Raw genomic sequence first — 26,331 nt, 5'->3', positions numbered from 1 at the left:
CTGATTTAAATGAGTCATCTCCAGCCATCAAGAGAGGGAGAGCCGAACCTCTGATGAGATGCAAATCTTCTGAGACTTTAGCCGATGATACGTACCATCCCAATGAGCCAGAATCCAATGCTTTAGGGACCTGTAGTGGAACTGGGCATAAGTCACCATATCGAATGTGGCTATCATGGAGCCCAGCACCTGCATAGCCAAGTGAACTGACATTGTTTGCTTGCAGAGTAGACTGTGCACATGTGACTGTAGTGGCACAATCTTGTCTTCTGGTAGAAGAATCCTCTGTCCCAGGGAGTCCAGCAGCACCCCCAAGTGTACCATCAGCTGAGTTGGAGAAAGAAAATACTTTTTCCAATTCTTACTCAGCCGTGCTCTTGTAAGCAGACAATGGTCATCTGCAGATTGTGCCAATATCAGAAGGTCGCCTAGATATGTCCTGACTCCTTGTCATCCGAGATGAGCCATCAACTTGGTAAATACCAGAGGGCCGTGGCTAGACCGAAGGGTGGAGCCTGAAATTGGTAATGTTGCTGATCTACTGCCAATCTGAGAAAGCTTTGGTGGGATCCTGCAATCGGGACATGCAGATATGCATCTTGTATGTCCAAAAAGACCATGAAGTCTCCAGGCTCCATTGCCAGCATAATTGACTGTAGGGTTTCCATAAGCAATTTGGGCACCTTGATGAATCTGTTGAGAGACTTCAGATTCAGAATAGGGTGGTGTGATCCATTGGGCTATTGAATCAAAAATACATTTTAAATAACCACCCCTTCCATGTTGCGTCACAGGAACAGGGACTATAACTCCTGATTTCAGGAGGGCCCCAATAGACTTCCGGGTAGGCTGAAGCTCTGACCGAGTTTGCAGGAAGGGTTGTACCAACAAACCTCTGAGGGGGCTGCCTCAGGAATGTGATGGCATAACCATGAGAGACCAGTTCTTGACCCAGGCATCTGTAGTCGTCTGATGCCAGGTCCAGGCGAACTGTAGAAGTCGGCCCCCAACCCTGATATCTTCCAGGGGCGGGCCCGCCTCATCAGACAGTAGACTTACCATCTGGATTGGAAGCAGGGCGCTTGGTTGACCAAGACTTATTGGGCTGCGGTTTCCTGTAGGAATGACTGTCTGGAGGAAGAATGTTTTTTTGTCCTACCTTGTGGCTGAAAGGAACAAAATGACGACCGTCTACTAGGAGTATTCGTAGATGGCAATTCAGCAGACTTCGGTGTTGCTAAAGAAGTCATTATGTCATCCAGTTCTGGCCCAAAGAGTACCTTCCCCTGAAACAGCAAGGATCTGAGGGCCTTCTTGGACCCTACATCCGCCTTCCAGGTTTTTAGCCAAAAGGGATCTTCTGGCTGCAACAGAGTTTGCAGAGACCCTAGAAGTCAAGATACCTTCGTCAATAACCGCTTTCCCCATATACACAGCTGCTTCTTGCATTTGGCTAAGAAGAGACTGCTGTGCTCTGGTTGAATCAGGCATAGTGTTCTCCAGAGCCTTAGTCAATTCTTACAAAGCCTTGGCTATCTAGGCTATAGCCATAGCTGGTCTGGTAATAGCTCCAGACATTGAAAACATTGCTTTTAAATTATTGTCAAGTTTTCTATCTGTAACCTCTTTCAAAGAGTATGCTGCAGAAATGAGTAACGTAGCACTCCTGATCAATCTTGTAACATGAGCATCTATCCATCGGGGGAACCTCCCATTTGTTACACTTACCAAGTGCAAATGGGTATCGAGAGGTTATATTCCTGGTAACATGGAAATGTTTACTAGGAGTACTCAATGCTTCAGACATGAGCTTCGTCAGTTGCTCAGACTGAAAAAAATAATCCTTCCAACATCTAAAAACCGGAGCCTTAGATGTCAATGAAACCTCCTCTTCCTCTATACGGAGGACAGTCCTAACCGCTTTCACCAGAGCTGGAACATCCACAAGGGACTGATGGCCTTACACTGAGTAAGACCCAGAACTCTGAGTATCAGAGTCTGCCGAGGAGGCAGAGTCAGACTCTTGAGGCAACAACTGATGAGAACCTCGGCCTATCTACCTGCAGAGAGGGTATAGACGGCAGCATACTCTGACTAGAGTGAGCAGTAGAATTAACCCAACAGGAATTCATGGGGGGCATACACATAGAAGGATACACATGCTGTGAACACCCCATAGCATGAGGTAATAGCACCGCAGCAGTAGCCCGTACTTCTGCAGCCTTGCCTACTAGGTATGACAATTCCTGAGGCGAAATAGTCACCCAGGATGACTCTGGTGCTGATGCAGGTGTACCAGATAGGGTAGGTGTCTGTTTACAAGTTACTACACAATCCAACTTGTATAAAATCCTGCTCAGACAGGCCTGCAGCACAGGACTTACATGTCATCAGCAATGGCAGTTCATCCTTCTCACCTTTAGACATGACAAATGTGTAAATGGTATAAGATAAGATGTACAATACAATGTGACTCTTTATCAATGAAACTCCCCACACACCACCTCAGAGGGATGAGGAGAAACAGTGATCGATATAACTGACAGTTTAAAAAAAAAAAACAGGCAGTATACACACAGCAGTTAGCATACAGTCACATACAATGCATAAATACGCACAATTGTTATTGCAAATGGACTCTGTATCAACTAATCAGCCCCGAGGGGGATGTGGTAGGAAGCAGAGTGCTATATCCCAGACCCACGGGAGAGGTATACAGAGATAGACTAAACCTCTGAGACCAACTGCTCCAGCAGTACACACACACAAACGCTAACTGCGAGCGTCTCCTTACACGAGGTGATCAGATATAGTGAACCAGACACAGGAAACCGTACCTGGAAGTTCGCGTCTGGCGGGGAGGAGCGCCTATCTCCCCTAGCCTGCGATTTTGACATCCGTGTACACTGACCTCACAGTAGTAAGACGTTGGCTAGTGCGCCTCTGGTGCATCTTACCACCTGTCCACGGCAACAGACTATATGGCCCCGTCCTCCTTCGTGATCATCAAATTGGGGACATTTACCATGTAAAATTTCAGCGATCCTGATGTATGGGCACCTTGAGTTGGAAGCCGGACGTCTGTTTGCCCATGATCTCTTAGTTTGCAGTCTCTTACGAGAACTGGTTCTAGAGAAAGTCTGACCTTTCGCTTTTCCTTGCATACATGAGCACGCCTCATGTATACAGCTGTCTGAGCCGCTGCATCATCCGGCTGCCTGTCTGTACCTTCCCCACGTGGTATAGTGGAAGTTGCGGGGAGACTGAGCGCTCAGAAGCGGTGCTGGGGACGGCTAGCAGTGAGCGGAAGTCCTGATGACTCTGCCATCACAGCAAGCTCAGCGGCGTGGCACATGACTTGCACAGAGGTCATGGGTAAAAGGATTTAAAGATTGCGCCATGCACTGGATGGAATGGAGCAGCTTTGCCTTTCAATAAGACTATTTGGCTGTTGCTGAAATTGCCTCTGACATTATATGGAAAAGGAGCCTTCTCCCCAAAGGCTATGTGCCCAAAAGAGGCATGTCCTCATACAGGGCACATTGGTTATTAAATCAGTGTTAGTAGTGTGTTTAGTAATAGTTATTTCATTCTGCAGTGTCTCTCCAGCTTTGAAAAGAGCTAGGAAGAAAAGCTGTAAAGGTGCCCATACATGGTGCATATCCGGATTGGTACGATTTGGCTGCTCTATCGTACCGTACGCATGATATCGGATAGAGCGTGCACCCGTGGGGTCGTACATTGCACCCCCAGATCTTACTGCAGGTTAGGTCAATCTGGGGATGCGATGTGCGATCCCATGCAGCGCTATGCGGGTGCGGGAGGGGGAGCTGGCATATCGGGCGGTCAGCCACCTGATCACACTGTGTGCGGGGACCGTCCGATATGTCGGACGTTGGATCCTCCAGCGCACGGCACGCCGGTGCATATCGCGTAGTGTATGGCCAGCTTTAGAAGAAGCATCTTGCAAGTCCTTTACTAGTATCCATAAGCAGTGATCTCGGTGACCTAAAAAAAATTGTGGGTCCAGGGATCCCAAATTTTAAAAATTGGGGTCCTAATCCACTGTTTCTGGGTCCAATCACATATTATGGCGGGGTGAGGGCAGACATTAGTTGTAACAGTGCTGGGGGGGAAGGGTAGATAGCAGATGGCGCAGTACTGGGAGGGCAAGGAGGGGGTTAGGGGCAGGCAGAACTTGGGGGTAGGGAGGGGGTAAGTGTAGATAGCAACTAGGGCAGTATTGGGAGGCAAGGAGGGTGTTAGGGGCAGTGCTGGCATCAGGATAGAAGTTGGGCAGCACTGGCTGTAGGGAGGGAGCAAGTGTAGATTGCAGCTAGGGCAGTACTTGGGGTCCTTATCCACTCTTTCTGGGTCTGGCTAGATAACACTTGGGGCAGTGGTTACTTCTTTTGCTTCTGCTGTGAGCCTTTGGCAGGGTCACTGTTGCCCACCTGCAGCTCCCTTCTGCACCGTGCGCAGTCCACATTCAGCCTCCTGCGTAGAGAGCTCAGCTGGCTGAAGCAGCGCAGGCTGCTATAGGGTCCCGGCACCAACAACAACGCTGCTGCAGCTAAATCTCCCCCGGACTTCTGTGCAGATGATGCCGCAGTCTTTCAACAGGGACCTGCTTCATCTGACTCTACTGTCCAGCATGCAGGAACCGCGCACATCTGCCTCTACTGCCCAGCAGGACCTGCTACATCTGCCTCTACTGCCCAGCATGCAGTAACCGTGCTCCTTGAGTTGTCCCTACTGAAACGCCTCGTGGTGATCACTGCTGCACAACGATTGGCTGGGGGGGTGGCGCTGCATGGTTATTGGATGGGGGGACGGCGCTGCACGGCGATTGACTGAGGGGGCGGCGCCGTGTGGTGATTAGCTGTGGGGACGCCACTGCACGATGATTGGGTGGGGGGACGGCATTGCATTGTGATTGGCTGGGGAGAGAAGGAGCCGCGTGGTATATGGCTGGGGAGCCGCTGCTGCACGGCAATAGGCTACTGCAGTACAATACAGCCCCAGCACGTCCTGCGCGGCCCGGTTGGTTTTAAAAACTGGGTCTCAAGTTTCCTGTAGCACGTAAAAACGCGCTATAGCACGTATTTTGCGAACACTGATGATGCCAAGTTCTGCAATGATTGTCAGATTCTTCTCATGTGGGTAGCCAGTCTAAACAATTATAAGACTTGATGGATTGGATGAAAAAAAAAAAAATCTTTAAATCGGGGTCCGCAGGAATTACCTTTGGGGTATGTGGTTGAAGTGATCCAGGCACCAAACAGTTACAGGCTTTAGCTCCCAGGATGCACTGGGTCGTCCTCCATAATTTACCCTGCCCCTGGTTACAGGCACTCAGTATTTTTTTGATGTGCACCTTGTGAACAGGGGACTGCCTCGGCAGTCCCAAGCAAGTTTTTTTTTTATTTCGCCTATGCGTAAGCAGCACTAGGCGTCCGAATGGACACCCGTGCTGCTGCTCCGTCTACCCCGCCGGCGCTGCAACACCAGTGAGGGAACTGGTGATATCGGGGGGCGTCAGCGGAGTGAGTGCTGAGCCCAGGACTGCAGCTGGAGACATCGGGGTAAGGTGGTTCCCTGCTAGCCACTGACGCTAGGGAACCATGTGGCAGTCCGTACCTCCGGTGGTGGAGACCTGCCGGAGGCCGCTGTTGTGAGGAACCATGGTAGACTGCTTCCCCCACTAGGTCACCGGGGCATGAAATCTGGCAGCCGGAGATGATAATGTCAGTGTGCACGGAGGATCTATACAGCCTCAGGGAGGTAGGCTCTCCCCGGCGGCCCCTCCCCCAACCCCCAAAATTGTAGCTACGTTGGCAGCTTCCAAATCGGCTAGTCTGCCTTCAACGTTTACCCCTAGACCTAGGCCTCAGCCTCTCCCCAGGGTGCTAGCCTCCTCCAGATTGAGGCTACCAGAGGCGCATTTACTGGGGCAAAGTATGAGGTAAGCCCTGCTTGAACAAAATAACAAATGTTCTACTCTCCTTCTAACTAAAAGACTGAGTAGAAATAGGGGGAGGGGACCTTTATTTACCCGAAGTGGGCAGACCCTAAAGGGGAAAAAACTTCCTGTCTAAGACTAAGGGAAATGGATGTAATCTCAGAGTAATGGCTGCCATGAAGTGGAAGAAGAAATCGGTCTTCCTACATGATGAGCAGTGCACATCTCAATGCGTAGGGTTCCTCATTGGCAGAATGTATGCGCAGTTTACGTTACATATGATTACAATCCTATTTTTACACTTTTGTTTGCGAAATACGAATTCAGTTAGGCAACAAAAATGTTAACATCCTCTCTAATACAGAAAAAACAACGCCCCAACAAAAACAAATGATAAAAGACACACACAAATATATAACATACGGCTGAGCAATGAAGAGATTAGCTATCAGCATCACAGATGCATACCTAATCACTAGCGGCTCACTATTGCTGGTGGCCGTCGTGAGAATTAGCGCATTGAACCTTCCCCTGACCACATGAAAATAACACAGATTTCTCAAGACGAAACTGCGTCTGGTTTTCTTTCTGCATCTATTTTCAATTAAACAAACATGCCCTACTGTACATGGCCTGCCATAAAACGTACCCCCACTATCTTCTCCTGGTGCAGGAAGACTTTAGTGCCAGAATTACGTAAATCTGCATAAGTGAAAATGTGTGTGTGCATAAGTTTTTTTTGTCATGTGCAGAACAATTTTACAGTATGCAAACTGCCATAGTGCACACTCTGCATCATCCCCATTGTGTAGCAAGCATTAGAGAAGATGTAATAGAAGCAGCTACAGAAACAAAAGCAATCTAATAAAACAAAAGTAGTATTGCAGTATTACATACCCAACCAATATTTAAAAAACATATTTTTGTTTATTTAAGCTACAATGCTTAATGTGGTAAATGGATAATAAATCATGTTGCATTTTAGTGAGCACATAAAAAATATATAGCAATCTGAATATAAGATGGAGCGGGCATCACTTAGACAGATCTATGTTCTTGTTGGCCCAAGAAAAAAGGTGTTATTTTAGAAGATCACTAACAGACACATGCAGACATTTTAAGGAGCAAGCATGAAAACTGTTACCTCATTTCTTCTGTCTTTTTTTCAGGAATAATGTGATGAGATAAGATTGATAATCTCTGGCTTTCACTACTTTTTCCTGCTGCACCAGCTTCACTACACAAATGGTCATCAGACGGTTCTCCATCCTTCACTTTCTTTTGTTGTTCTTCTTTCACCTCACAGTCAGGCTTTTTATTTAGCTCCAGGAAAGTTTTATTCTTTTGATCATCTACTAGATCTTCTTGGTCAACATCCATGTCTGACTCAGGTTTCCTTTCCCTGTCTCCTGATTCACATGGCAAGTGCTCATCATGTAAGGTTTTTCGTAAATTTTCACCTCTTTTATCTGAAAGTGATTCTAGGCTCTTTTCGGGGCTTTCAGAATTTGGAGAAGTGGGATCACTCGGTGATGGATTTGTCGCTGTCGAGTTACATTCTTCATCTATTTTATTGTCATATGATGAAGGTGTGTGTGTTTCCTCATTTCCTTGATTGTTTCGGTTGTGATCTTTACTGGGAGTTTCTGTGCCTGTAGAGGTGACTGTGCATTCATCACATGTGTTAGTCTTTCCGTCGGAACTCATCTTGATGGCTAGAAGGCTGCGATTGCGTTTACTATGACACCTGTACAACAATAGAAACTTGGATGTCTTAACACTACAGAGCTGAAAACCCTTTAACAATGTGGGCTTTTCTCCAACACATAGCAATGTATTCTCCTACGACACTACATATAAAACAGGACCAATAGACACAAGAACAAGTTCGGAATAAAAGAAAAACAATTAAAATCTAAAAGCAACATTACTGGGACATTTTGAGGAGATTCAATTCAACTCAATTGACGCGATGTGCCATTCTGAAGTGTCACATCGTGTCCGCTGGCATTGCAAATTTTCCCTCGCGATGTTGGCACTACCGTACATGGCAGGTACGTGTGCAGCCAGTTATCGCGGCGATGCGAGGTGGGACGTCATGCTGAATTGAATTGAAACATTTGAGTTCCAGACACCCTGTGTTTTCTCTTCTTCCCTTCCTATTATTGAGTTGAAATTTCCCTTGTAGAAAAACTAGAATGGAGACCTCCAGACCATAATGTAGCAATGAAATCAATGAATGAAAAAGCAAAAACGCAATACATGATGAAATGCGCTGAACCATCTTCTCATATTATAATAAAATACAGAATGACCATTAGTGCAATACTGCTTGTTTACAGAACATGCAAGATGAAAGAGCATATCAGCCTGCATTTAGATTTTTACATTTACATATTTAGGCTATACAGAGAATAGGTTTACAGTGTTCTCCCCAGGGCCTTTTGATGGGTGCTCCTTCCGGCTTTTTTTTTTTTTTACACACTGCCCGGTACCCATGGCCAGCTGGCCTTACAGAGTATTGCCCAGCCGGAAAGAGGATCCTGGACAGCCCCTCCACCTCAATCCCGTGCAGAGAGAATTCACAGCATACGGTCCCTCCATCTTGACCAGCATAGAGATACACAGCCTGTTCCAACAGAGGATTAGGACAGTGGTTTGGTAATTACGCTGCACTCTCTGCACACTTCATCTAAGGGATCGGTTCACTCTTCTCCCACACACCCCAGGTCCGCACTTCAGCCCACGACCTGATAATGGTGCCTGGCATTAAAGTATTTCTGGTGTGAATACTGGGTTTAGCACTCTGAATTGTTCATTCAACTCTAAGCTTGCTATGATGTTCTTCATTAACTGAAATTTCATAAAATTTTACTGTAATGCATTTTAAAACTAGTTTATTCACTGGAAAGTAGTGATATCTACTATTATAAATACATCATAAGTCATACTAGTTGACTACTCTGATAAAACAGCATAAATAACAGTGTTCTCCCCAGAATTTTTTTCCAGCCAGGTGGCATCAAGAAGTAGCTGGGTGGGGGTCTTCGCAATAATAAAATGTTTTAAATCCTGACCTTATAATGATTTAAACTTGAAATAACATTTTATATATTAATTCTCCTCTAATCTTATTAGAGGTCCAGTCATCTGATTATGAAAAAGCTGCAAAGTCTGTAGGATCTGGTCCTTTTTATACAGCTCCCAGATACTGTCCCCACTTGAAGGCTCCCAAAAGTACCGGGTGGTAGGTTGTTTCTTGCCAGGTGGTGGTGCACCCGCAAAAAACTAACCTGGGGAGAACACTGAAAAAATACTCAGTGTACCAGCCCCATTCCCCTATACCAGAGGTTCCCAAACGCAGTCCTCAAGGCACCCCATCAGTTCAGGTTTTAGAGATATCCATGGCTGATCACAGATGGTTAAATAAAATTGACTGAGTTGGATGGATATCCTTAAAATCTGGTCTGGTAGAGTGAACTGAGGATAGAGTTTGGGAACCTCTGCCCTATAAAAAGTATGGACAACAACTTTGGACAGAGTGAAATGAAGATTCCAAATTAAACAATAGAGAAGTCACTTAAGAAGGGTACACAGTGACGGAACTTCGCAATGTAACGATATATCGGAACGGTCATATGCACTTCATCATCTGGTGCACAACTGCACGATATATCGTTCCATGCTGCCTTTCGCAGCATGTTGTCGTTCACCACGTCGTCCCATCCGCTGTGCACCACAGCAGATTGAATGATGCCATGAACGACCGCCGAGCATGAGCGATCGGGCGCACACACTTTACGATCCATAGGATATATTGACCCAATCCACGTCTGAATGATATATCGTAGGATATATCTTATCGTGTGTACCCAGCTTTAGCTGACATAATGTAAAAGATTATGCTGTGTTTAAGAAGATATAAATTGCACCACTAATATATAAATCAAAACGTAGGCTGACATTTAGTAAGTGAAGTTGCTCAATATTTAACTAGGTTCTGAGTACTGTACAGTAAATCAAAAGGACCTAGTCTACTAATTGCACCTTTCAGTGCCAGCAGATTTGCTTTAGATTCTTGAAAAGAATATAACATTTTGAATTTTATATTACTTATATGCTTTCAGCAGTGAATCTGGCTTCTTGAAAAGAAATGACCACAAAATAACAAAGCACGCACAAGTGGTGGTAATGAAAAAAAAGACACAAATTTGTTATTGTAATGGAAACATAAAAAGGGTAACAACCACCTCACATTTTATCATACGTGATAGCACTACCAGGAATCAGACAAGATCTTTTTACTGCCCACACTGTTTAAAAACATATACAGTTTGTCTTCGGTGTCTGCCAAAAGTGACAGCACTCCCTAATGTCTGGAAAAAGGCTGGGCTAGGACTGTGAAGTGATTTTTAAAACAAATATTTTTTCTTATTGTAGTGCATGTAAAAATTTAATTATTTATTTTACTCCCTATGCGGATTTTTCCATATATTGGATGGTTGGCAATCATGGAGAAACCTCACACTAAGGGGGAGATTCACTTAAGCGACAGATCATCTAACAGCCTCATGGGACGTTACGGTATTGAAACAAAGCTTATTAGAGGAGGAAGAAGAAAGAAGGAAGAAGGAAGAAGGAAGAGGAAGAGGAAGAGGAAGAGGAAGAGGAAGAGGAAGAGGAAGAGGAAGAGGAAGAGGAAGAGGAAGAGGAAGAGGAAGAAGAGGAAGAGGAAGAAGAGGAAGAAGAGGAAGAAGAGGAAGAAGAGGAAGAAGAGGAAGAGGAAGAGGAAGAGGAAGAGGAAGAGGAAGAGGAAGAAGAGGAAGAGGAAGAGGAAGAGGAAGAGGAAGAAGAGGAAGAGGAAGAAGAGGAAGAGGAAGAAGAGGAAGAGGAAGAAGAGGAAGAGGAGGAAGAGGAAGAAGAGGAAGAAGAGGAAGAAGAGGAGGAAGAGGAGGAAGAGGAAGAAGAGGAGGAAGAGGAAGAAGATTTTTGGTTACTTACCGTGGAATCCTTTTCTCCGAATCAGGCTAGGGGACACTGGGCAATGGGGTTGTAGATGGGACTGTAAGGAGCTGGCAATTAACTAACTCTGTAGCTTTAACCCAGGCTCCTCCCTTCTGCAACCCCATGGCTGCAGTAAAACTTAAAAAAGTGCCTAGTAAGGAGAAGCAGCAACTCAATAAACAAACAGTACCGCAGGTACCCACATGGTTAAAAATAAAACACAACACGACTGAGCATGAGGGGGGGGGGGGGGGAGACGCAGTGTCCCCCAGCCTGATTCAGAGAAAAGGATTCAACAATAAGTAACCAAAAATCCTCTTTTCTCTTTCATCAAGGCTGGGGACCACTGGACCATGGGACATTCAAACATCACCCCCAGGGGTAGGGAACGCTCAGGCTGCCTGGCCGGAGAACTGTACGCCCAAAGTTGGTATCGCCGGAGGTAAAAACATGAAACCTGTTTAAACACGCCAATGTGTGGACAGAGGACCAGGTAGCTGCGCGGCAGACTTGTTCTGTCGAGGCTCCGTTACGCGCCGCCCAGGAAGTTGCCACTGCCCGAGTACAATGCGCAGACACCATGGCAGGTGCCGGCAGCCCCGCATCAGCATATGCTCGAGAGATGACTGAGCGGATCCAATGCAATGGTCTGCTTCGTAGCCGGCCAACCACGTTTCTGAGCGCAGTAGAGAACCAGTAGGGAATCAGTCGACGGAGGGTTGACGCCCTGTCCAAGTAGATCCGCAGGGCCCGGACGACGCCCAACAGAGCTAGATCGTTCAGGTACCGGGAAGTCTCCGATAGGGATAACACTTAAACCAGGACAATTTCCTGGTTTAAGTGGAAAGCCAAAACAACTTTCAGTTGGAACGAAGGAACTGTTCGGTGAATCGCTCGATCGTCATGGAATATGAGGAACGGCGGTCTGCAAGACAAGGCCCCTAACTCCAAGACCCGCAGAGCTGAGGCAATGACCATAAGGAAAACCAATTTCCACGTGACAAATCTAAGGTCCACGGAATCCATAGGCTCAAAAAGGAACCTGCTTAAGAGCGGAGAGGACTAAGGTCAGATCCCACGGAGCCACTGGTGGTTGAAATGGAGGTTGAACAAGCAACACTCCCTGCAAGTCCGAACCTCTAGCAGGAGGGTCAGACGCCGCTGAAAATAAATTGACAGAGTCGAAATATGTACTTTCAATAAACAAGCCGCAAGCAGGCTTCCAAACCTCCTTGAAGGAAAGCTAGCAACCTCGGAAGGTGAAACTTCGTGTCGTTCAAATCACAAGATGCAAATCTTCAAGACCCTGCGATAGTTGTGCGACGTAACCAGGATCAGAGCCTGCAACATAGTACGGACAACAGAAGGGGAAAACCCCTTCACTTTTAATGGTGCCCACAGACATAGCGATGTGCTCACGATCAGCCGATGTGTACGATTTCCCTTGAAACTCTCCCCGGCAGCTCTGCATACGATCTCCACACGATTTGGTGTCCAATCTTCATACGATCTCTCCTGCATCCAGTACAAACACCAAAACACACACACTTAAGCACCTGATCAGAATATGGAGATATCAAACTTTTTCCCAATCTGTGCTGCAGCTTACTAATAGAGGTAATTGCCACACCTCTTAGCAGTAAGAGCCAAAAAAGAGAATAATAAAAAGCGCTGCTGATTGGAGAACCATTAGCTTAATAATAATAAAAACAATTTAATGTCACATACAAATGGCCATATATAAGCACACAAAAATACAAGGCAATACAGTAACATATGTGGAGGTGTTGGCGGCCTGCTATGTCTTGTGGCTGCTCTATAACCATATGCTCAGATAGTAACCTGATATTTTAGAAAACAATTTTATATACTGTCATTTATGTAAATTGTCTTGTATTTTTGTGTGCTTATATATGGCCATTTGTATATGACATTAAATTGTATTTATTATTATTAAGCTAAAGGGTCTCCAATCAGCAGCGCTTTTTATTATTCTCTCCTGCATCCAGACTTTCACAGTGCATCGCTTTCCTAGATTGTCAGATCTGCCCTATAGCACGGCACATCTGACAATGAGATGCGCGACCAGCGGGGACGCGCAACTCATCGTGATCGTGAGTGAGGATTTTGGCATAATTTACACGATTTTTCGTCACGAGTCGTCGAAATCGGCCAAATCGTGTAAAGTATCACTGTGTGTGGCCAGCTTAAGAGCTCAGTCTCAAAAACCAGGCCGTTAAAGCCAATAGAGGAAGGTCCTTGTGCCGAAACGGACCTCACAGGAGCAGATCTGGTCACTGCGGAGGGCGCCAACCAAGTTCGACAGCCAGATTGAGAATGGCGGCATACCATGATCTGCACCGCCAGTTTGGAGCAACGAGGATCCCCGGAAACCTGTTGCTCCCTGACATGCCAGAGTACCCGAGGTAACATGGGAATTAGAGGAAAAATATATGCCAGCCGAAAGCTACACAGAAAGGTCATGACATCCACTGCACAGGCCATTGGTTCCATGGATCTCGCACAAAATCGGGGGAACCTTGCAGTTGTGCCGAGACACCATCAGGTCCACCTCCAAAAAGCCCCACATCCGTACCAACTGCTGGAAGACCTCAGGGAGGAAGAGAACACTCCCCCGGCAGGAAGGTGGTCCTGCTGAGGAAGTCCACCTCTCTATTTTTCTATGCCCGGAATGAACACCGCCCAGAGTGCAGGAACAAAGGCCTCTGCCCAAGCTAAAATGCGCCTAGCCTCTGCCATGGCTGCCGCCCTGATGGTTCACATATGCCACAGCCATGGCGTTGTCCGACTGAATTCTCACTGGGCAGCCGGCCAGGATGGACTGGGCTCCCAAAAAGAGCCAGATAGATGGCTTGAAGCTCCAGCACATTGAATGGTAGGGCAGTCTCCGAAGACAACCAAAGACCCTGAAGATGAAGACTCGACGTCACAGCACCCCAACCACTGAAACTTTCGTCTGTAGTCACAATGACCCAGCTACGAGTGACCATGGAGCGACCTTGGAGCAGGTGATTAGAAACCAGCCACCATCGAAGGGATTGACGAGTGCTGTCTGAAAGAACCAGAAGCTGAGAGAAGAGGCCTCCGTGCGACCCGACCAATTGCGGAGAGTCTCACTGGAAGTCTCGCGAGTGGAAAAGTGCGTACTGGATGGTCTCGAAGGTGGAGACCATCGTACCCAACAACTACATGCACAGCCAGATTGACAGGCGAAGCATCAACAGTACCATTGCGACCAAATCCTGGAGGGCCCGGGCTTTGGACTTGGCAGGAAGACTCTTTGGAGAGATGTATCGAAGATCACTCCCAGAAACATCAAGCACTGACAAGGCGTCAGGTGAGACTTCTCGAAGTTCAGGATCCTGAAGCACCTGCACAGTGTGGTCCACACTTTGTGCTTTCACTAGCAGATCGTCCAAATAGGGAATGGCCTTTATCCCGCCCGTGTGCAACAGGCTCGCCATAGCTGCCATGATCTTCCTGAAGCTGCGTGGGACTGTTGCCAAGCCGAATGGCAGGGCCTGGAACGGATAGTGTGCCTGACTGTGAACCGGAGGAGAGAGTGGTGATCCGGCCAAAAAGGAACGTGGGAGGTACGCGTCCCTGACGTCGAGCGAGGCAAAAAACGTGTTGCCCGACATTCCCTGTATCACTGATTAGAATCTCTCCAGACTAGTGTTCAAGGCCCGTAGATTCAAGTTCGGGCGATAGGTGCCGTTAGGCTTCGGAACAAGGAAGAGGTTGGAGTAAAATACCAGCTTCATTGAGACGCCAGAACAATAACTCATTCTGAAAGCAGAGAACTGATAGCTTGGTCCAAGGCCATTCTCTTCTCCGTGTCCCGGGAGACAATACCCCTCATCCAGGCATCGGCCTTCGACGCCACCCACAGGTCCCTGAATTGGAGGAGGCAGCCGAAAACCTTCCCCAAGGAGCCGAACCCCTCCTGGGGGAAAACCATCCCCGGGCAGCATGACCTCTAACCGATTCTCCCCCTCGAAAGGAAGAGTAAAAAGCGCGGAACCGTGGGCCCCGCTGTTTTTGGGCAACTACGGGCAGGAAAGTACTTTTGCCGCTGGTGGCTTGGTCAATGAGGGTATCCAACTCAGAGCCAAACAGAACCCCCTCGCAAAAAGGAAGAGATTCTAAAGAACGCTTGGATTCAACGTCAGCATCCCAGGCGTGTAGACAGTGCCCTCCGAGCAGAGACGGCCATAACCGAAACCCTGGAGGACACCTGAGCACCATCTTGGATGGCCTCGCACACATATTCAGCTGCCCCACGAAGCTGTTCAGCCAAATCCAGTAAAGCATCACTGGGCAAGTCATCCTGAAGTCCAGCAACCAGTCAGTCGGCCTTGTGTCCATGGCTCGAGAGACACACGCGAAGGCCAGCAAAGGGCGAATAACTACCCCCGAGCCAATAACAATAGACCGAAGGTAGCCTTCCAATTTTTTATCCAGGGGATCCTTGAAGGACACTGAACCGGATGCGCAGTGTGCTTGGCCAAACAAGCCACTGCCGCATCAACCTTGGGAGGCTGTTCCCACTTGGCGACCTGGTCTGGCGGGAACAAGTAAATGGCAGCAAACTTGCGAGGGATGGAGAACTTCTTATCCGGCGCCTTCCACACCTCCTTGACAAGATCCGAGAGGTCCAAGGAAGCCGAGAAACAAATAATCCTTTTACACTAACGCTTGAACGGTCCCACCGCTGCTGCCTGGGTAATCCAAGTCCAGGCAGTCCAGAGACTGCCTCACTGCAGTAATGAGGTCCTCCACACTTTGACCCAAAGTGGGCTCTGGACCCTCCTCCTCAGGGAGAACCTTCTCCTTTGGAAGTTTCACCACCTCCTCGGAATCCAAAACATTTAACGGTCCCCTGGACAAAGGAAGACACTTATGCGCCGTGTGGAGCTCAGGATCCTCAAAGAACCGTTCCATACAGGGGAAACCTTCTTGAATCCCGCCGCTGTGCACTCCATTGTACGAAGCCAAGGTGGATCGGGCCCCGGGTGGGGGACCACAACGACTGCATGATAGGGACAGGTGCGGCAGCCACGTGAGCCTGTTCTTCCCGCTGAATCACCATGCGGCTTCACCAAGTTGGAGAGCTACCGACCCATAGCCTGAGCTCACACCGGTTCGTCCAAAGCGTATATGCAGCACCACCTGACGCCTGCGCGCAACTAGGCCCCGTGTGACAGTCCACGCACAGCGCCCCGGAGTCCAACTGTCCACATGGCAATTTCACATGACACTTGGCACACAAAAAAAAATCGCCATAGTAGGGGTTTGGACATTGACAGGCTTTGAATTGTCAGTCATATCTGCCATGCGTTTTCACTAACCAGCGGATGTAGGTAGCCAGTTTGTAAAGAAAAAGAAAATAATGCAAATCACTGAGCACTGCCAGACTCCCAGACAGCCAATAACAATAGACAAGTACTTAGCTTCCTTGGAGGCTAAACCCAGCAGAGGACAGGAGCCTGTGGCTGCTGGTTCCTGTCCTCCCGCAGAGGCAGAAGCGATGGCTGCTTCAGAGCCAAACAGCTTCCTGCGCAGTGAGGAATGTTCAACTGCTGCTGTGGAGTGCGGGGAGCCAGTGTTGGTAGGCTCTGCCCCCCGCTATGCGCCGATATCGACAGCCTCAGCCTGCCAAGTGTTATTCCCCCCTCCATGGAAAACACTTGGTATGCCCTGGAAACGGACGGCATGTGTCCGGTGCTCTCCCAGCAGGAGCCGCCTCTCAGATAGCCCAGCAAGATGGTGCCGCCATCCAGGACAGCGCTGACCCCCTGCGCCCTCTACCAGGGTGCATGCATGCACTGTCCTCTGGCCCAGGCGGTCTCTGATGAGACCAGAATGCTATGGGGTATGCCGCCGGTTAGCGCACCCCCTTCCTTGCCGCGGCACTTCAACTGGGCGCAGTACCCTAATTAAAACAAAAAATTACAAATAAAATAAAACAAGCCCTAGCTAGAAAAGGGCTGCATAGCAGCCCTCCTAAAAACGTGCCTAACTCCTCAAGCACTTAAAACTACACTGCAGTCATAGGGTTGCAGAGGAGAGGAGCTTGGGTTAAAGTTACAGCGTTAGTTAAGTGCCAGCTCCTTGCAGTCCCATCTACAACCCCATGGTCCAGTGTCCCCCAGCCATGATGAAAAAGAAAAGGGAAGTTTGCCGTACTGCAATATCAGGCTATGCACACAAGAACACATCACGTGGAACTTCTACAGAAGAAGCCCAGTGTAGATCTACTTAAAACTTTAGACAACTTTAATGAGAAGAACGACAATGGAAATAAAAACAAAATTTGCCAATACAAAAGAGCAGGACATAACATGGAATATTATAATAACCATAAACAAAAGATTGTGTATAACTTAAAGATCTTGGTTATTCAAATAAATGCAGATACAAGGAAAGGTTGTCGTGTACATGTGGAGCTTCCTTACCTTTTAAGCTCGTCTGCTCTTCGACCTTTATGTCCAAACCAAGAATGGAGGGTCCGCTGTTTAAAAACTGTGAAATATGGTACAATTAGCTATTACAGAGAGATACAGCTGTTACTCCACTTTTGGACGTTTCTCCGAATCACAAACTTACTGTAGAAGCAACAGTAGTAGTTTATAAAGTTTACAGGAAATGAGCTGGGAATTTACCTACACAAAGGGCACAATGCACATGAGATAACAGAGAAGCCATGAACTAGCAAAAAATGGCAATGTAGTGACAAAGGTCTAAAATACCAGGAAACAAAAATAAGAGTTATGGTATAATATACCTTCGTTAACTCTTTTTCTTCGAGGTCCATGGGGTCAACAGCCAATACGTTGGGGTATGAATCCCGGTCACCAAACGAGCTCTCTGCACCCAGGATGCACCGGGTCCCTCCTTCATATACCCCGCCTTATGCCCCAGGTAGCCAGTTCGTTACCAAGCTCAAGCAGGCGAAGACAAAAAAAGATAAGAAAGAAGAACCCACACTCACTAGTCCACTCTCTCAAAGAGAAAAGAAAATTTACGGAGACCCCCGGTACTACAGGTGCGCTAGGGTGGGTGTCCTGTGGGCCCCATGGACCTCGAAGAAAGAGTTAACGAAGGTATATTATACCATAACTCTTATTTTCTGCTTCGGGGTCCATAGCCAATACATTGGGGATATCCCAAAGCACTAATCCTACGGGCGGGGACGCTCCTGGGTCTCGGAAGAGAGGAGAATCCTAAGCCCGAAGGAGGCATCCTGAGAAGCAAAGGTGTCAAAAGCATAAAATTTGGGGCCGGCCCCAAACGGAGACAATCACATGGGAACGCCTCTGTTTGGGCAGCCACTCCCCCGGCCCGCCCACCAAAGGGGGCGTGCTGTCACTCAACATCGACAGCACGCCCCTTTTGGTACCAGACCTGGATCGACGGAGTGCCCGTCGCTATCCGGGTGTCGCGCATGCGCACGATGGAGCTGGCTCCGTCGTGCGCATGCACTCTGGGCCACCATCTACACGGTTGCGAGTGCTTGCGGCCGGGTCTGAATCAGTCCCAGAGACTGTAGATCGGAGAACCAATGACGTCTCGGCCATGCCGGAGCTATTACTATCACCGTACTGCCCTCTTGCTTGTTCTTCCTGATAATTCTGGGAAGAAGAGCAAACGGCGGAAACAGATATGCTAGCCTGTAACGCCATTTTACCGCAAGTGTGTCTACAAACTCCGTACCTGGGAACCTTATTGTTCCTTCTTGATGCCATAAGGTCTATTTATGGTAGACCCCATCTGTCCACTTGGTCTTGAAATACCTGTGGATGCAGGGCCCACTCTCCTGCATTTATCTCCTGCCGACTGAGAGTCTGCCTCCCAATTCAGGACTACCGGAATGAATACGGCAGATATTGTGGGGAGGTGATGTTCTGCCCACACTAGAATCCTTGACACTTCTGTCAAGGCAGCCCGACTCCTTGTGCCTCCCTGATGATTTAGGTAGGCTACCGCGGTGCGATTGTCTGACTGTATCTGCACAGGCCTGCCCTTTAAAATTTCCTGAGCCTGAACTCAAGCTTTGAGTATTGCTCTTAGCTCCAGGATATTTATGGATAGAAGGATTTCCGCCTCTGTCCACTTCCCCTGAAAAGTGTGTGATCCTGTCATCGCCCCCAGCCCTGAAGACTTGCATCGGTCTTGAGCAATGTCCAATCCGATACCCAAAAGGGACGACCCTGTCTGAGATGCCTTGTCTGTAACCACCACGACAGGGATAATCGCTCTTCCGGAGACAGATGCAGTATCTGGGACTTGATCGTGCGGTAATTCTTGTTCCAGCGGGATAGAATTAACTGCTGCAATGGTTCTGGAGTGAAATTGAGCGTATTCCACCATACTGAAGGTGGACACCATTGATCCCAGCACATGCATAGCTGACTGGACAGATATTTGTCTGTTGTGAAGCACTCTGCATATTCGCAATTGCAGGGCAAGAATCTTCTCCTCTGGCAGATATATTCTCTGTGCCACGGAGTCCAATCTTGCCCTCAAGTGACACATCTGCTGTACTGGAAGGGGTGACGACTTCTTCCAGTTTATAATCCAGCCGTGACTGTACAGACAGGACACAGTCAGTCCCAAATGATCCTGTTACTGCTGCGGAGACTGACCTAGCAACAGAAGATCGTCCAAGTAAGGCAAAATTCTGACACCCTGGCGTCTGAGACATGCCACCATTACCGCCATCACCTTGGTGAACACCCGGGGAGCCGTGGATAGGTCAAATGGTAGGGCCTAAAACTGAAAATGTTCTCCCCCTACAGCAAATCGTAGAAATTGTTGATGGAGCCAGGTGATTGGTATGTGGAGGTATCCCCCTGTTCCATTGCCAACACAACCGACCGCAACGTTTCCATACGGAACCCGGGGGCGCGAATAAACTTGTTGAGCCCTTTCAAATTTAGAATGGGCCGGTATGACCCATTCGGTTTCTGAAACAAGAACAGGTTGGAGTAAAACCCCTTCCGTAATTGATTCCCTGGCACCGGAATAACAACTTCCGACGCTAGTAGTGATTGGATTGCTTGTTGAAGGGCCAAAGCCCTTACTGAACCCTCCTTCGGGTTTACGCCAAAAAATCTCTGAGGAGGACTTCTCCAAAAAGTCAGGGCGTACCCCCGGGAGATCACTCCCCGAATCCAGGCATCCTCCGTTGTGAGATGCCAGGTTTCTGAAAACTGAAGAAGTCGGCCCCCTACCCTGGGATCCCCCAGAGGGGGCCCGTCCCATCAGGCCACTGGTTTATCCGGGACTCTGGAAACTGGACGCTTGTTTTGCCAGGGTTTCCTAGGTCCCGTTTTCTTAGCCGGAAATCTTGCTGAGGGCTGACCTCTGGTCTTGCCCTGTGGTCGAAAACCTCGCAAGGACGATCGTCTGGGTTTAGCCAAAGTTGCTGAAGGTAGACTCGCAGCTTTTGAGGCTGCCATGGAGGCCACAATTTTGGCCAATGCTGGACCAAAAAGAACTCCTCCTGTGAATGGAAGGGATTCCAGGGCCTTTTTGGAGCCCGCATCCGCTTTCCAATCTTTCAACCAGAGGATCCTATGTGCTACCACGGACTCCGCTGAGACCTTGGAAGAAAGAATCCCAGCATCCAAGGCCGCCTCTCCCAGATAAGACACCCCCTCCTTGATAAAGGAAATCATGTCCAGCTGTTCCTTGGATGTATCTGGCAAAGATTCTGCCAGAGTTTTCACCCATTCCTCAATGGCCCTTGAAACCCAAGCTGTAGCCATAGCTGGACGAGTGGCTGTTCCTGATAACGAAAAAAGGCAACCCTCAAGTCTTCTATCCGTGGCTTCCTTTAACGAAGCCACCGGGATCAGAAGCAGGTACGCTTTATCAGCTGTGCCACATGTGCATCAACAGATGGTGGAGTCTCCCATTTAGCACATTCTTCTGGTGGAAAAGGATATAAAAGCGCCACTCTTTTGGAGGGACGGCTTTTCTTATCCGGACAGACCCATGCTTTCCCCATAAGTTATGTTCTGACTTGGGGAACTCCGCCTTAACCACTTTCTGGCATTTAAACAGCGGCATCTTCCTATGTGGAGGCTCCCCTTCCTCAATATTTAGCACCGATTTGACTGCCCTGATCAAAAAGGGGACATCAACCACCGGGAAATGATCTTCAGCCTCTTCGGAGCTAGACTCCTGAGAGGAATCTCGTGCCTCCTCCTCAGAGGAGGATGTACTGGAATACTCACCTGCGTGGGAGGCCGAACGCTGTCTGGACTTTGGTGCTGGTAGAGGTGTGGCGTCATCCTCTGGGGTTTTTCAGCCACCACAGGCCGCCAAACCAGAACAGCCAAAGTCCATCCATGATGGAAACAGAGGGCATAACCATAGGGGGATGCATCTGCTGAGGGAACCCCCAAACCGGGAGTGCAGGGGCAGCCAAACTCTCCGCCACCTGAGCTATAACCTGGGAAAAAGAAGCCCAGGGGGGCTCAGGCCTCGCAACTGGTAAATTTCACTGATGTGGCGACTGTCTAAAACAGTTCCCACACAGTCCATTTTGTACAAGATCCTGTGAGGATAATCCTGCTCTGCAGGCTATACAGGATATCAGCAAAGGGGCTTGTGCCACCTGACCCTCAGACATAATATACACTTATGCCAAGTTTCCGAGAGCACGTGTGCTGACTGTCTACTCCCAACCGCACACACACGTAGCTGAGGGATGAGGGGAAAAAAAACAGTAGTGATAGGTTTAGAGGACTGACAGCTATTTAAGCATAAAAGACAGTACCAGACACAGTAAACACCAAACACATGTAATGCATAAACACTCTGCGAGCAATATGCAATTTTTTAGCTCTTGCCACTACAAAAATAGCCCTAGGCTTAGTAGGACAGAGCTCTGTAAAACCTGATCCAGCAGTAGGAGAGATATACAGGGAGACTGCCCAGCCTCCTGAGCGAGCAGCGTCTGAGAGCACCTGAAAGTGCATGCTGGCTGCTCATATAGGGAAGTTGGGAGGAGCAACCCACAACGCTGAGAGCAGTGACTGGGCTAGCGTGTGGATTGGGGGCGGGGCCGCCGGGGAAAGAGAACCTGCCCTATGCTGCCTGGACCCGCTTGGCAAACTGAAATGGCCGCCGCCAAAGAAAAAAACCTCCGACTTGTCAGGAGCTGTGTCATGTCCCGGCGGTCTAGTGTAAGAGACAGGCTGATCTGCCCTCCCGACTGCAGCGCACCTCCGGCCAGTCTCCACCACCGTAGGCCGGACCACCACGTGGTCCCGGCGTCAGCGGCCACCGAGCCCACCTCTTACTTGTCATCCCGTGTCCCGGGCGCAGTCCAGGGCTCAGAGCCCCTGCCGAAACCACTGGCGCGAAACCAGCGTTGCGTCGCCGGAGGGGGTAGTTGTAGCAGGTGGCCGGTGCGTCTCCAATCAGACGCGAGGCTGCTTCAAGGACAGCTCAGACCACCCGCAGATGGAGAGTAAAACTCTCTTCTTTTTTTTTTCCCCCATAGTCATCTACGGGACTGCTCCTGCAGTCCCACTGTCTACGTGGTGAAAAACACCAAACAGGAAGAACTGGCTACCTGGGGCCAGAGGCGGGGTATATGAAGGAGGGACCCGGTGCATCCTGGGAGCAGAGAGCTCGTTTGTTTAACTGTTTGGTGACCAGGATTCATACCCCAACGTATTGGCTGTGGACCCCATGGACCCCGAAGAAGAAAATGTGGTTTTCAATACGTCATGAAAGCAAAACATCCTGTAAGTTTCAGTTTCTCCCACAACTGCCTTAAATGTATAGTAGTGTAGATATCTTGCCTGTGTTGGACATTACTTGCATAAAAGAGAACTAAGCAAACAGTTTCCGTTAGTGGATTGTAGAGTCACTCTTTTATTGCGTTTTAAAGAACACTAGTTTCCCAGGTTAATTTTCAGGTTAGCTGTCACCATAACCCTGTAAACTTAATTTACTATGCTTAATTATTATTATTTTACAAAGAATACCCTTAACACACATTAACTAATAGGCCCATTGAAACATATTGTAAGCGAAGTGTGAATGTCATTAGCAGGAAATATTGTGCTGGGTACAGGGCTCATAATGGAGCAGTTCCTGAAACATACAGCTCCCTTTTTAGAAACAAGCAGAGAGTCCAGTAAAAGAGATGCTGGGAGAGATACGGGTGGTCTGCTGTCACAGTGAGTGGGAGAGAGAAACACGGGCCGGCTGGTGAGAGGGAGCGAGAGATACGGGTGGGCTGCTGTCACAGTGAGCGGGAGAGAGAGACACGGGTGGGTGGCTGGCTATCACAGTGAATGTGAGAGAGACACGGGTTGGTGGCTGGCTATCACAGTGAATGTGAGAGAGACACGGGTGGGTGGCTGGCTATCACAGTGAATGTGAGAGAGACACGGATGGGTGGCTGGCTATCACAGTGAATGTGAGAGAGACACGGATGGGTGGCTGGCTGGCACAGTGAATGTGAGAGAGACACGGGTGGGTGGCTGTCACAGTGAATGTGAGAGAGACACGGGTGGCTGGCTGTCACAGTGAATGTGAGAGAGACACGGGTGGCTGGCTGTCACAGTGAATGTGAGAGAGACACGGGTGGCTGGCTGTCACAGTGAATGTGAGAGAGACACGGGTGGGTGGCTGGCTATCACAGTGAATGTGAGAGAGACACGGGTGGGTGGCTGGCTGTCACAGTGAATGTGAGAGAGACACGGGTGGCTGGCTATCACAGTGAATGTGAGAGAGACATGGGTGGGTGGCTGGCTATCACAGTGAATGTGAAAGAGACACGGGTGGGTGGCTGGCTATCACAGTGAATGTGAGAGAGACACGGGTGGGTGGCTGGCTATCACAGTGAATGTGAGAGAGACACGGGTGGGTGGCTGGCTATCACAGTGAATGTGAGAGAGACACGGGTGGGTGGCTGTCACAGTGAATGTGAGAGAGACACGGGTGGGTGGCTAGCTGTCACAGTGAATGTGAGAGAGACACGGGTGGGTGGCTGGCTGTCACAGTGAATGTGAGAGAGACACGGGTGGGTGGCTGGCTATCACAGTGAATGTGAGAGAGACACGGGTGGGTGGGTGGCTGGCTGTCACAGTGAATGTGAGAGACACACGGGTGGGTGGGTGGCTGGCTGTCACAGTGAATGTGAGAGACACGGGTGGGTGGCTGTCACAGTGAATGTGAGAGAGACACGGGTGGGAGGCTATCACAGTGAATGTGAGAGAGACACGGGTGGGAGGCTATCACAGTGAATGTGAGAGAGACACGGGTGGGTGGCTGTCACAGTGAATGTGAGAGAGACACGGGTGGGTGGCTGTCACAGTGAATGTGAGAGACACAATGGGTGGGTGGCTATCACAGTGAATGTGAGAGACACAATGGGTGGCTGTCACAGTGAATGTAAGAGAGACACAATGGGTGGCTGTCACAGTGAATGTAAGAGACACAATGGGTGGGTGGCTGTCACAGTGAATGCGAGAGACACAGGTGGGTGGGTGGCTGTCACAGCAGTGAGAGAGAGAGACACGATGGATGGACTGCTGTCACAGTGAGTGGGAGAGAGAGACATGGGTGCGCTGCTGTTGGTGAGTGGGAGAGAGAGAGAGTGCGCTGCTGTCACAGTGAGTGGCTGTCACAGCAGTAAGTGGGAGAGAGAAAGACAAGAATGGGCTGCTGTCAAAGTGAGTAGGAAAGAGACACGGTGGATGGTTGTCAGTGAGTGGGAGAGGCGCATGGGTGGGCTGATGCTGCCAGAGAGTGGTAGAGAAAGACATGGGAGGAGTGTGGTCACAGTAAGTGGGAGAGAGAGACATGGTGGGTGGCTGTTCACAGTGAGTGGGAGAGAGAGACATGGTGGGTGGCTGTCACAGCAGTGAGTGGGATAGAGACATGGTGGGTGGCTGTCACAGCAGTGAGTGGGATAGAGACATGGTGGGTGGCTGTCACAGCAGTGAGTGGGAGATAGCACACGGTGGATTGCCGACAGTAAAGAGAGTGGGAGGGCGGCTGTCACAGCGAGTGTGAGAGAGACACAAGTGGGTGGATGTCACAGTGAGAGAGACAGAGAGACACGGTGTGTGGCTGTCCCAGCAGTGAGTGAGACACACGGGGGGTGGCTGCCCCAGCAGAGAGTGGGAGACAAAAGTGGGCTGCTATAAAATAGAGTGGGAACGAGATATGGATGGGCTGCTGTCACAGTGAGTGGGAGAGAGACATGGGTGGGCATCACAGTGGGTGGTTGGCTGTCACAGTGAATTGAAGACACACGGTGGGAGGGCAGCTGTCACAGTCAGAGGGAAGAGGGAAGCGGATAGGTGGCTATCATGGTGAGTAGGGGAGAGAAAGAGACACAAATGGGTGGCTGTCATAGTAAGTGAGAGAGAGACATGGTGGGTGGGACACGTGTGGACTGCTGTCAGTGAATGGAAGAGAGACAGTGAGTGGAGGACAAGGTGGGCTGCTGTCACAGTGAGTGGGAGTGAGACATGTGGGTGGCTGTCGCAACAGCGAGTGTGAGAACTACATGGGTAGGCTGCTGTCACAGTGAGTAGGAGAGACGGGTAGGTGGCTGTCACGGTGAGTGGGAGAGAGGGACACGGGTAGGTGGCTGTCACGGTGAGTGGGAGAGAGGGGGTAGGGTGGCTGTCACGGTGAGTGGGAGAGAGGGACACGGGTAGGTAGATGTCACAGTGAGTGGGAGAGAGGGACACGGGTAGGTAGATGTCACAGTGAGTGGGAGAGAGGGACACGGATAGGGTGGCTGTCTCGGTGAATGGGAGAGAGGGACACGGGTAGGTAGATGTCACAGTGAGTGGGAGAGAGGGACACGGGTAGGTAGATGTCACAGTGAGTGGGAGAGAGGGACACGGGTAGGTAGAGGTCACAGTGAGTGGGAGAGAGGGACACGGGTAGGTAGATGTCACAGTTAGTGGGAGAGAGGGACACGGGTCGGTAGATGTCACAGTGAGTGGGAGAGAGGAACACGGGTAGGTAGATGTCACAGTGAGTGGGAGAGAGGGACACGGGTAGGTGGCTGTCGCGGTGAGTGGGAGAGAGGGACACGGGTAAGGTGGCTGTCGTGGTGAGTGGGAGAGAGGGACACGGGTAGGGTGGCTGTCGCGGTGAGTGGGAGAGAGGGACACGGGTAGGGTGGCTGTCGCGGTGAGTGGGAGAGAGGGACACGGGTAGGGTGGCTGTCGCGGTGAGTGGGAGAGAGGGACACGGGTAGGGTGGCTGTCGCGGTGAGTGGGAGAGAGGGACACGGGTAGGTAGATGTCACAGTGAGTGGGAGAGAGGGACACGGGTAGGCGGCTGTCACGGTG

At 49.4% G+C, this 26,331-nt stretch overlaps 1 protein-coding gene across 2 annotated transcripts in view; it reads right to left on the bottom strand.

Moving 5' to 3' along the window:
- The window catches only part of PARG (poly(ADP-ribose) glycohydrolase), a 174,689-nt gene that overhangs the window by 147,763 nt on the left and 595 nt on the right, over positions 1-26,331 (bottom strand). The window contains exons 2-3 of one of the 2 annotated variants that reach the window (XM_088463078.1): positions 17,446-17,512; positions 7,107-7,709 (exon numbers count right to left, since the gene is read on the bottom strand). In XM_088463078.1, coding sequence (XP_088319204.1) covers positions 7,107-7,709; positions 17,446-17,512 — 670 coding nt within the window. The remainder of the gene's footprint in view (positions 1-7,106; positions 7,710-17,445; positions 17,513-26,331) is intronic. The other variant, XM_088463079.1, reaches the window with a different exon arrangement.

This window comes from Taudactylus pleione, unplaced genomic scaffold (assembly GCF_031769625.1).
Source record: "Taudactylus pleione unplaced genomic scaffold, aTauple2 ptg001314l, whole genome shotgun sequence".
In the NCBI taxonomy this organism is placed as follows: Eukaryota; Metazoa; Chordata; class Amphibia; order Anura; family Myobatrachidae; genus Taudactylus; species Taudactylus pleione.
The sequence above is the reverse complement of the archived record's forward strand: the minus strand, read 5'-3'. Positions and strand labels throughout refer to the sequence as shown.